This window comes from Alexandromys fortis, unplaced genomic scaffold (assembly GCF_014885135.2).
Source record: "Alexandromys fortis isolate MF-2015 unplaced genomic scaffold, M_Fortis_MF-2015_v1.1 scaffold_1, whole genome shotgun sequence".
Lineage (NCBI taxonomy): Eukaryota > Metazoa > Chordata > Mammalia > Rodentia > Cricetidae > Alexandromys > Alexandromys fortis.
The window spans coordinates 39810698-39823537 of record NW_026067927.1 but is presented as its reverse complement, the minus strand read 5'-3'; the positions used below and the strand labels follow the sequence as shown (position 1 = coordinate 39823537).

Sequence of the window (12840 nt, the reverse complement as noted above, 5' to 3'; positions counted from 1 at the left end):
GCTAGCTGACACCCAAAATAATCACCCAGAAACCATATTAATGGTTTCTGCTTGGCCCCTTAGCTCTATCTTCTTATTGGCTAATTCTCATATTAATTTAACCCATTTCTATTATCGCCACATGGCAGTGGCTTACCAGCAAAGATTCTAACCAGCGTCTGTCTCAGGCAGAGGATCCATGACTCCTTTCTCCCAGCATTCAGTTCTGTCTTGCCCACCTACATTAAGTTCTGTCCTATCCACAGGCCAAGGCAGTTTATTTATTCATTAACCAAGACAGAAGGACCTCCCACATGGAAATCTACCCAAACTGTGTCTCCACCTGTGGATCAAATGTGTAGATGTGCAAGAATATGGGGACTGCTCATTCAAACCAGTACACTATGTAATAAATATTATGTATCCTCTAAAATAAGGAAGTTAGACACATGATATTGGGACCTAATTTATGCAATTTAAGAAAAATTACTTTTTATTCATGTATTTTAAATTCAGGGGAGAGTGTGTATGTGGAGGTCAACAAAAGGCATACCAAAGTCAGTTTTCTCTTTCCACTATTGAGTGCCTTAAATTCAGGTCACTGGGCTTTCAACACCATGTGTTTATCTTCCATGATTTATCTTTCAGGCCCATTATTTATCTTAACCAATGGCCTTTTAAAGAGCTAGTACCACTGGGCCGCATACCAACAATAGTTAAAATTAGAACTTTCATGCAATATATGTGTCCCTCAAGGTCACATGGTGTTTCTGGGTGGTACGCAAATGAATCTCAATCAGAGAAATCTGTAAATTATGATATGTACAAAAATATGTAAATTATGGTTCCATTTTGATCAAATAAGAAAAAATATTTATTAAAATATTATTGTAGAAATGACAAGATGCTTATTTTACCTGAAAAAGGATTTCTATAACAAATATATGTTTTATGTTTTTGAGAAAATAATGATTTGGAACATTTCTGAACCTTGGTTTATTTGTTGGAAATAGATTCATCTCTCATAAAATACATCCTGATCATAGTTTCCCCTTCCTCCACTCCTCCCAGCTTCCCCTACTTCATCTCTCCTCAGACCCACTCACCTTCCATTTTAATTCAGAAAAGGGCAAGCCTCTAAGAGATGACAGCCAAACAGGACAAAGCAAGATACAGCAAGACAAGGCAAAAATCCTCATTTTGAGGCTGAACAGGGAAACCCAAAGAGTCCACAAAACAGGCAAAAGAGTCAGAGACACACCTGCTCCCACTCCTAGGAGTCCTACAAAAGTACCAATCTAAACACCATAGCACATATTCCGAGGACTCCATACAAACCCATGCAGGCCCTGTGCTTGCTGCTTCAAGTCCCTGGGAGCCATGTAACACCTGCTTGGTTGATTCAGTGGGTCATGTTCTCCTGGTGACATCTGTTTTGAAGTCCTGGGTTGCAGTAATTAAGTACCCGTGCTTTCTTCTACCTAAAACATTCTTACATCCTCTTTGTCTCATGTTTTAACATTGAGGTTCATGAAGTGTGTAAATGGAGGTAGCAAATTCATTTCCTTGTCACCCAGTCCCAAGTACTCACACAGAAATTTATATTAATTATATTAACTGCAAACTGTTTGGCCTATTAGCTCAAGCTATTGTTAACTAGCTATTAAAACTTAAATTAACCCATTTTTTACTAACCTATGTATCACTGCATGACTGTGGTTTATAGGTAATATTTGGCATCTTTTTCCTTTGGCAGCTACATGGGGTCTCCCTAACTCCACATTCTTCCTCTCTCTATCTCTTCCTACCTGATTCTATTCTGCCTGAGCATTGGTCAAATCAGTTTCTTTATTTAACAATGGTAATGAAACATATTCACAGAGGCACTTCTGCCCTCAGAAGTGTCTTAACTTAAATCTCAAGAAAGACACTGGGATTCCATAAAGCCACATCCAGAGGGTGCAATTGGAGAAATTTCCATATTTCTCATTTATCCTTTTTCACTAATTAATGCAGTCTGTTAACAAATGATTCTCATATCATGAATTGGTTGGTAAAGATGTGAGAGGTCAAAGTATCTCTGCTCAAGGAGACTAGGCAAGATGAGCAACCAGTGGAGGCTTCACAGAAGACCTCATCCCATCCTTTCATCCATTGTCCCACCCAAGGCTTTGATCTTGACCATCTTGGTTTTAAGACAGCCTTCCTCTAACTATTCTCTTTATTTAAAATCTCTTATTTAATTTTGATTTATGTGTGTGTGCATTTTGCCTTCACTATTTGTGTGTCCAGTGCTCAAAGAGAGAAGAAGAGAGTATTGGATTCCTTGGAACTAGAGTTAAAGATTGTTGGGGCCACAGGAGGATCCTGGAAGCTGAACTTGGGTCTCCTATAAGACCAGCAAATACTCAACTACAGAGTTATCGCTCTAGTCCCTCTCCTAAGAGTTTTTTGTGAGACCCGTCTGGATTCAACCCATATGCTGAGGAAGCATCCTAGGATCTGTATTCCTACCAACAGACATTAGACTTGAAAATACTGACTCATACAACTCCAGGGTGTGTTTCTTATTCAAAGTTAAAAGCATGGTTATGTTGAAAATCCACTCAAAATTGTCTGAAAACACGTGCTTCTTAAAAACCCACGAGCAAAATAGAGGGGTGCTAAGTGATCCTAGGACTCAAGGCTCATTCCTTAGCATCCTCTACAAAAGACCATTGCCATCTGCCCCATAGCTGACCATGAAAACACATCACTCCATCCTCCAGGACAGGGTGGAATCAAATTTCTGAAAACATCTGGACTGATAGAGCCTGGGGCCCAAGGCTGTCATCTGCACAGGCAGTCATAAAGACATTAGGATTGTTGGGTGGGGCTTCATGGCCAGAGATTGGGGATTTAAAGACAGAACAGTGTGCAGCTGGGATGCATTCTGGATGCCCAGGAACCACTGAGGAGCTGAGTCAGTGAAGTGCACAAGTACAACATTGGACATCTCAGGTGAGTCCTGGCTCTGCCAAAGTAGACTGGGAACTGGAGGAGAGCCCTGGAGAGACACCCTGGAGAATGGGGCAGACCCATCATGAATGAGGAAATCTTACACTTAGGAGTCTTGATGAGAAGCAGGGGAGGATGAGTGGAGGATCAAACGAGTCAACCAGGCTCCACAGGCATCCAGCTTTGTGCTGGATCCCTGTGAGTACAAGTCTAGCCTGGTCACAGGGAGTATCATTTGTCCCTTGAACAATGGCAGCCTAGTATTTCCCATTCTGATAGATTACCTTTTCCCATATTAAAACAAGTTAAAACTTTGGTCTCTTCTGGCCTGTACAGACAGAACACCAAGCAGCATGGCTCTAACCAGGCATCTTCTTGGGAAGGTAAACTGAAGAATGCAAAGTTTGGCTAAGAGTGGTCTCCTCTTTATTCCACGCATACTAGTGGCTCTGCCTTCCAGTGATATGTCCTTGTGAACCCCTTCCTCTGTGAGGCAGTAGGCAGAGACTCAGGGGGCACAGAGACAACTGTGTGTCAGAGGAAGAAGTAGATGTTGTCATTCCTAGGTTCTCAAGAAAGGAGAGGTTAGACTTATTATTCAGGAGGGAGGGTCCAAGACATAGGGTAACTCCTGGAATGCAATAAGCTGAAAGAAGATGTTCAGTGTCCCTCAGCTCTTGAAGTTACCTTACTCTGTACAAATCCTAGGTCTTCTCTGCCTTGTGTCCTTAGTTTCAGTTTTAACTTGGGAATCATGGAGTATATGAACTTGCTGTTTCCAGGCCTGCAGCTATGAACAGCTACTAAAGTTGGTGGTCTAACAAATACCTCCATATGTTTTCTTCAACAAATCGCATCTTTATACTTTTACATATTGCTTAGATAAATACTTGGAAGAGTTCAAACAGTCTTGATCCACCATTGGATCTCAGTAAAGAAGAAAACGTTTTAGTAACTTTGAAATACCTAGACTGGGGATTTCTCCCTTTTTCCTCCAGGCACTTGAGACATGAATCCTGCTGTCTTCCTAGTCATCCTGTGCTTGGCAGTGGCCTCAGCTGCTGAATCCCCTGATGTCACTCTGGAGGTCAAAGATCAAGAGGCGACGATAACAAATGAGAAGCCGGTTGGTAACATGGGAACTGTCCAAGGGGATCTCAGGAGTACTAGTTCTTTTCTTAGATGTACACAGACATAAAAGAGGTCATGGGGTCAACTGTCACCAAAGGACTCCTTAAAATAGCTATGGACATGAGGTGACCTGCATTGCTGAAATGCGGGGTATACAGAATGGCTCCTGAGATCCCTCTCCAGGGCTCATCTCTGTCTGCCACAGCAGGTCCACTGGCTCAACATGTGTATGTAGTTAATATGAAGAAAATAATGTCACTTACATTACCCTAGAAAGAAGAAGAATACAGAAGAATGATATGGGACCAGTTTATGAAGAAGATTGAAGTCTACAATAAGAAAAAAGGCCTGGAGAACGAGGACATCAGCCTAGAAATGAGTGTGTTTGATGACCTGGTGAGTGTGGCCTGGGTGGCTTAGCTCTGTGCTCTTCCTTCACGTTCTTACAATGTGTTGGTTTTCAATGTTTTATTTGCTTTTTCCATGAAGACTGATAGCGAATTCACAAAATTGATGAATGAAGTTTTATTGCCAATGTTTGATGGGGAGGAGAAGACTCAAACACAGCCAGTTGGTGATGCCGTTAAGTTTGAATATTCGCCAGCGAGTGGTGATGTCCAGGATCAGGTATGATGGTGTCACATTCACACCCTGAACTGCCCATGGGAAGCCAAGAAGGAACTGGAGTCCTCACTCATGTCAGCTGTGGAACAACACTAAGTGTTCTGCCCTATGGATTGTGACTAGAGGTGATAACTGCTTGTAGGTGACAACCTTCTCCTGCTCAGGGTAGATGTTCTGCTTCATGAGCTTTAAACACGGCTGGTGCCCTTGAAGGGCGGGTGCTCCCGGGGGAGGAACTGTGCTGCAATCTTTCCAATTCATGCAATGTGTGCTTTGCTTCCAGCCACAGTAACATGGATGGCAACGTAAAGCAGCCAAGGAGTGAAGCGACAACTGTGCCTTTGTCTCAGAGCCTCCTGCCCCAAGATGTGAGCTGCCTGATGGTGAGGAAGAAGATCTGACGTGGGGGAAGGGAGCAGAGCAGAAGGGACCTCAACATCACAGGATCCAACACTCAAATCCCTTCAGAGCCACACTGTGGTGTGAACTCCAGGGCATGATCACACTAGAATAAAAAACCTTACAAACACGTTAACCCATGTTCTCAGCTCCTTTACATTAATGATTCTCAGAATTCTTAGATGTAACTTTTGAAAAGATCAAGTAAAACTTTGTCTTTAAAATAAAGCTTTATTTAAAATACAGTGTTCTGCTTTCTTTCTATTTTGTGGAAGTGAGTTTTTATGTGGTTAGCACGTAATTCCGCTGGAAGGCAGAGCTGCCTGTGAAATGGTAGTCTGGAGGAATTGTGAGTGAGTCTTGTCATTATGGAGTCAGCATAACTCCATCCTTGATTCATCTTTTTTTCTGGGATTTTAGGTGCCCTCTATTGGCAATAATCTGAAAGCCTATATGAAAATTTCTGGAATTCAATTATTTTAATTCACATAAATTTGACAAGTGAAAAATTTTTTTTCGGTGCAAAGCGATTACCCTCATTCTGTTCGACTGCACTACACCTGTACTGTGAAACTCTTTTATTTAAAAAAAAAAACATTAAAAGGTGGGGCTGGAGAGATGGCTCGGTGGTTAAGAGCACTGACTGCTCTTCCAAAGGTCCTGAGTTCAATTCCCAGCAACCACATGGTAGACCACAACCATCTGTAATGAGATCTAGTGCTCTCTTCTGGCCTGCAGACATGCATGCAGGCAGAAACTGTATACTTAATAAATAAAATTTAAAAAAATATATTAAAAGGCTTTATTCATCTTCAAATTGAAGAAAAACTCCAATGACATCAATGGGTGATTGCACAATAAAATTGAAAATCTTACAACTTCTTACCATGCCGTGTCTTACATGAATATCTTTATGCACATACATAGCAAGGACAGCTACAAATGTTTTTAGTTAAAAGAAAATATGAGTGAAAATACATACATATGAAGCCTTACAGAGTAGAGTCCACTTATCAGAGCGATCCTTCCCACCAGGGTTTCAGCAAGACCTCACTTTCAAGAGCCACCGAGTCCATAGTTGCTGGCTCCCAGAAGCTGGTGGGACCTTCTCCTCATACTTAGGTTATTTTTCTTGCCCTGAACTAATTCTGTCTTTGACTGATAGAGCAAATCTCCTCTCAGTCTCTGACACATCCTATCAGGGTGAGATTGTAAAGTTTCTGTAACCGTAGGCGGAGACCTCTTGTTCGTTCCCGGCTGCCCAGACCCAAAGTAATCACACAAAAACTATATTAATTATAATTAATAAGCTTGGCCTGTTAGCTCAGGCTTCTTATTAATTAACTCTTATATCTTAAATTAGCCTATTCCTATTATTTTGTGTTTTACCATGAGGCTCATGGTTTACTGGTAAGGTTCCTGGTCACCTTTCTCCTTCCACAGCTATATGGTGTCTCCTTAACTCTGCCTACTCTCTATATTTCTGGTCAGATTTCCCACCTGGCTATATTCTACTCTGCCATAGGCCCAAAACAGCTTTTTTATTAACCAATGGTAATAAAGCATATTCCCAGCATACAGAGGGGAATCCCAAACCACCTAACTGTTCTGACTCCAAGAAATGCTACTGGTAGTAGGTTCCTGATGATCAGAAGATCACAGACCTGCTTAGTAACATCCTTGTAGACCAGTTAGTCTTGCACATTGGCAGATGTCTGGGTTGCTATTTAAAGATGGTGAAGCATCCAAGACCAGGAACATGTTTGATATGAGGGAAGATCCAGTGTCACATAGCAAGGAGATCGGAAACCCCAATCTTTCAAAGTTAAGAGATTATAGCTTCTCATATAGAAGTTATATTATATAACTCTCATAGAGAAATCATAGGAATATAAACACACACACATACATATATATGTATGTATGTATGTATAAAATTGTCGTGTAGGAACTGCTATCACCTTCAGAAGCCAATCCAACAGAAGAACTTCTTGATGTCAATGAAGAGCTTCTTCGTTTTTGGAGGGTGAAATGTCTCTGGCCTACCAGGTCTTTAGGGCATCGGGGATATATCAGGGTTATTCAGCACCTAGTCAGCCAGCTTAGGCTTTTACAATGTGAGGGGTGTTCCTGTGGCTCAGCACTAAAATGAAGTGCACTTTGGGACATTGGGACATAAACCTGAAGAATGATTTATGCCCTTCCTCTACTGATGGATGAAGGTGGTAGCAGGAAGAACAGCAGAAGGCACAGGTGAAAATGTGCAGGCAGATGTTGGATCTGACCAAAGCCCCAACAGCTCCTTACCTCTGTCCAAGCACACCTGGGCTGTTCTCATTCAGGGAGCAGGTGTGTTTTTACCACAGGGCTGCTTTTTCTTCTGGCTGTGTCTTTTCCTGTTGATAAAATCTCATCTCATAGAGTCCGTCTCCCTCAGGGTCCAGTCTCAGGGTCATGGACATTCTGAGTGGTAGATGGTGATGTACAGACCCCTGCATATTAGTGTTTGGTTGGTACCCAAACCAGTGCTGCCTTTGTGTTCTGACCACTTTCTCCTCACAGCCTGGGTCTTGCAAATTTTCTGTCTCTTATACAATGTTCCCTGTGTCATAGATGCAGGAGCTGTGATGCAGATGTATCTCTTGGGGCTGTTGGGTCTCCATTGATCTACGCAGTGTGTTCAGTATTTGCTGTAAAGAGAGGCTTCTTGACTGAGAGGTGACAGTCTGTGGGTGCAATGATAGCATTTATAATGTAGTAAGGAATTATGTTTGAAAGGTTTGTGACTTGGTTGGTGTTTCTGTGTCTGTTTTGGCAACCTGCAGAGGACCTTCCCTCAACAAAGACACTAGGAAGTTAGGGTGAAGGTAACATGTAGGACACCAGCTGGATGTCTCCATGCTCATTGAGATGTACTAGTGCCGTCCTCATCAACGGGGCACTGCTGTTGGTTTGTGGAGAACAGCACATGGTCCTGGTCAACAGTCTGGGTTGTTTGGGATTTCCATGGGACTCCTCTTGGCCAGAAATTCAGTAGGAATCAGCCTAGTCCCAGTACTGGAAGGCCATTTGGTGATGAGAAATGGCCAGCTGGGACTCTGAATCCCCTGCCTTCAAATATTTTAGGAAATTTCCACTCTATTAGGTTTTAATACTGTACCTCAAGAGCCCTTTAATTCCATCTTCTCTCTGTGTTCTCTTTGTTATATCTCCACTCTGCCTCTCCACCTCTTCCTCCTGTTTCTACTAACCCTGACTCTGTCCACCCATAAAATATATTCTATTTCCCCCTTACAGGAAGATCCATATGTCATTGCTAGTCACTTACTCTATAGCTATCCTCTCTGGATGTACAGATTGGAATTTGATTATCATTTGTTTAGTGAATTACTTTATATATAAGTGAATAAATGCCATATTTATCTTTCCATGTCTCAATTACCTCACTCAGGATGATTTTCTAATTCTATCCATTTGCCTGTAAATGTCATGGTGCCATTTATAACACAATTTCTTTATCCATTCTCCTGGAATTAAGCAACCTTTAGGTATGTGCCCAAGAGTAATGATATAGCTGAATCTAGCAGTATTTCAATTCCCAAATTTCTGAGGAGCTGTCATATTGATGTCTATAATGGCTGTACAAGTTTTCACTCCTATCACCAATGGAGAATGTTCCCCTTATTCCACATCCTCTACAAATAAAGTGAGCTATCACTTGTATTATTGATCTTACACATTCTGACAGGTGTAAGATAGAATCTCAAGGTAAATTCTATTCGCATTTCCCTGATGGTTTTGGATATTGAACATTTTTTCAAGTGTTTCTCAGCCATCTGAGCTTCCTCTATTGAGAACTCTCTTTTTAGATATGTATGCTGTTTTTAATTTGGTCATTTGGTTGTTTGATATCTGGTCCCTTATCAGATGTGGAGTTGATAAACATCTTTTCCCATTTAGTAGGTTGTTGCCTTATCTGAAAGATGGTGTCCTTTGTCTTACAGAAGTTTTTCAGGTTCGTGGGTTTCTATTTACTAATTGTTGATCTTAATACCTATGCTATTATAGTTCTCTACAGGCAACCTTCTACCGAGCGAATGAGTTCAAGGCTATTCTTTACTTTCCTTTCTTTCAGGTTCAGTGTATCTGGTTTTATGTGGATGTCTTTAATTCAGTTGAATTTTGAGCAGGTGATAGATACAGACCTTTTACATGTAGCCATCAACTTTGACCAGCACCATTTGTTAAAGATGCTGCTTTTTACCATTGTGTATTTCTAGCCTTTTTATAAAAAAAAAATGAGGTGTCCATGAGTGTGTAATTTGTGTCTGGGTCTTCAAATAAATTCCATTTATCAACAATTTTTTTTTCTTGTATGTAGGTGGAGGCTCTTTGTTCGTTTCCTGGCAGCCCAGACCAAAAGTAATCACACATAAACTATATTAGTTACAACACTGCTTAGTGATCAGATTAGGCTTTTTATTAACTAACTCTTACATCTTATTTTAATCCATTTATATTAATCCACGTATTGCCACAAGACTTGTGGTTTACCAGTAAGGTTCTTCGGTGTCTGTCCCCAGCAGCTACATGGCATCTCTTCGATTCTGTCTACTCTTTCTATATATCTCTGTTTGGATTTTCCACCTGGTTTTACTCTATTAAGCCATTGGCAGAAAGCAGCTTCTTTATTAATCAATGGCAATAAAACATACTCACATCAAACAGAGGGGAATCCCACATCACCTCCCTTTTCTGTCGAATTTTAAAAGACAGTTTTATTTTAACATGGTAAAATTACATATAGTAAGACAGCTATCAAGTAAGACTACAATTACAATATTTATATCTACTTTATCTTTTATCACAACTAAGGAATTCTATATTTATAACTATATATTTTTCAACTCCATTAAAGACCCCAGAAGGAAATAATATTACCTAAGTTAACAGGAAGTACACCGTAAGCAACTTCCAAAACTCTAGAATTGACAGAGACATCTCACTGCCTGGACAGTCACCCAAAGTTCTTCTGTAGCATTGGAGCATCCATCTTCAGCCTACAGGCCCGTAGTATCCAGCAGATTTTTCCAGGAAGCAGGAAATCTGAAAGACTGTTTCACCTCTATTGGAAGTTTGTCAATCACTTTCTTCTGTATCCTGAAAACTGTCTGGTAGACTCTTTCATGATACAGGAAACCTGACGGACTGTCTCACCTTTAGGCAAGTTCAACAATCATTTTTCTATGGGCCCTGTGTATCCAGTTCAAACAACATAATCTCAAGCAGTCCAGGCAAGGGCAGTTTCTTGCTAAAATAGCAAGAAATATGAAATAGCTAAAATAGACTCCATAAGAAGTCTCTTCAATGTCCATCACCTCTTGAGGTAGATTGGTGCTGCCAGGAGCAGATGTGTCTCATCATAAAAAGTCCTAAGTTTTTAAAACATTTTAAATGCCATATTCTGTTAGTCTTTGAAAGGTTTGAAGAATACCTAGCCATCTGAAATATATCTCTATACATCTAGAAAAATCAAACTAATTGACTACAAGCTTGACTACTGTAGATGACTATCTGTTAACCTGTATTTTAAGTATACACTACATTTTTTTAATGAGCTGCACAATCATGATACCTTAATTAAGAGCAGAAATATACATATAAAAATTGGCATTAAATTTGTATCAATAAACTAAGATCCATACCAATTCAAAGTATCATCTCTATAGCATATCCCTCTTTAAATGTAAATAAACATTAAACAGTCATTTACAGAATTTGGACATTGTTCTCTAGACTACTTCCTGCTGATTTGGGACACTGTTAATCAGGTTTTCATGGGGTGTCCTGTGTGGTAGCTCCATCTCAGCCAGCAGTCCTGAAGATGTCATAGATATTAGACCATCTGGGCCATTGTTTCAGCGGGTCTTGTTTATCAAACCATATTAGATGGTAAGGTATCCACAGCTTTCTATCCTCTGTGGTAAAAAAGCAGAACCTCTTCTCCAAAGCAACATATCCTTAGAACCAAATTTTGTAGTAAAGATAACTTTGAAATATTTATGTTAGTTTAGCTTAACAGCCCATAAAATGAAATGTCTCTCTGTACTTAGCTCATTCACAGTCAAAAAAAATTTAAATAAAACACAATAATATACATAATATAAACTCTCTGTGCATATTCCATCTTTACGTGGCTTATTTTTCTTACTCTATTACTTTTTCTACAAGTTTAATATTTATTGTATTATCCTTACTCCTTTAATCTACGACTGTCTGTACTCTTTTATATTGTAACTCTCTATACTCTTTTTCCTCTCTCAAGCCTACGTACATTTATCCAACACTGTGACTCATTTAGAGGTCTTCTCCATCTGAATTTGTCTTTATTGCATACATATCTGTAATTATTATTTGACTAGGAATGTATTATCTTTTCTTTTAAATGCTCAAAGGATTTGGCTAGGACCAACTCCATGGCCCTGCCTGTTGGCTCCACCCAGTCCAACATGGTGGAGGCATGTTCACTGCCTCTGAGAGCCATGAATATTGCCCCAGCTCCAGACAGCAGGTCTATGTCTAATGTTAAGCAATTTGTAACACACTACTCACAGACCCCATTTAAGTACTCAACATTCTGAAACATACAGAACTGTTCCTGCAACTAGCAAAAACCAGAAAGCCCTCCCCTAAAGAATCCATGCAGCCTTTGCTGCCAATGCTGAGTCAGGAAGACCTCTCTTAATGGAGGTCCCTGCTTAGTATCAGCAGTCAGTGCCCATCTGAATAAAAAAAAAAGGCTACCAAGAAGCTGCCCTAAGCTATGTGTTTTTGTGTCTAGAGTTCCTTTTTAAAGCTCTTTCAGGTTTTATGTGGATATAGTCAGCCCACATTGGTGGACCAATCTGTAGGTGGAGGCTGTGTGTTTGTTTCCTGGCTGCCCAGACCCTGTGCTTTACCAGTAAGGTTCTCCAGTATCTATATCCTCTGGCAGGGTACATGGAGTCTCTTTGACTCTGCATAGTCTCTCTACACATCTCTGTTTGGATTTTCTGCCTGGTTTTACTCTATCAAGCCATTGGCCAAAAGAAGCTTCTTTATTAACCAATGGCAATAAAACATATTCACAGTATGTAGAGGGGAATCCCACATCACCTGTATGTCTTAGTTCGGTTTCCTATTGCTATGAAGAGACACCATGACCACTACAACTCTTACAAAGGAAACCATTTAATTAAATGCTCTTCTTTCTTTTTTTTTTTTCATTTCATTCTGGGTTCCAATTTATTTTCAGTGAAACAATGTGTGTTTATGCATCCGGAGTAGGAAAATTAATCCCATGTGATTGCAAACTGAAGCGCAATCACCAGAACAAAAGACAGAGCACAGATACACACTCACCCCCGCACACTTAGATTTCACCCCATTGAGGACTGGTTTGCAATCAGTGCCATTTGTACAAAGTTAACATGTTAAAGTCATCAAAACCTTGCTGAGAGTAGTTTAGAATCTAAGATATTCAAGAAAACGTTTCGGCCATCTTTCTTACACTATGAAATGTTAACTTAGGAGAAATATTCTTTGTTGTTCAAAGCAGTATACATGGGAGAACATAAATACTCAGTTACTAAGGGAAAGCCAATAGGCTCACTCCATCAAAACCCTAGCCTGATAAGATTTAATTCTGATTGTATTTTTATTAAAAAATAA

General features: G+C 40.2%; 1 protein-coding gene across 3 annotated transcripts in view; it reads left to right on the top strand.

Annotated features, from left to right (window-relative positions):
• Positions 1–2870: 2870 nt before the first annotated feature.
• Positions 2871–12840, top strand: part of LOC126502970 (trophoblast-specific protein alpha-like) — a 17445-nt gene continuing 7475 nt past the window's right edge. Inside the window, exons 1-5 of one of the 3 annotated variants that reach the window (XM_050144389.1) lie at positions 2871–2979; positions 3975–4102; positions 4381–4503; positions 4597–4734; positions 5015–5375. In XM_050144389.1, coding sequence (XP_050000346.1) covers positions 3986–4102; positions 4381–4503; positions 4597–4734; positions 5015–5023 — 387 coding nt within the window. In that variant the 5' untranslated portion in view covers positions 2871–2979; positions 3975–3985 and the 3' untranslated portion in view covers positions 5024–5375. Of the gene's footprint in view, positions 2980–3974; positions 4103–4380; positions 4504–4596; positions 4735–5014; positions 5376–12840 lie in introns of those variants that run through there. The other 2 variants (XM_050144390.1, XM_050144391.1) reach the window with 2 other exon arrangements.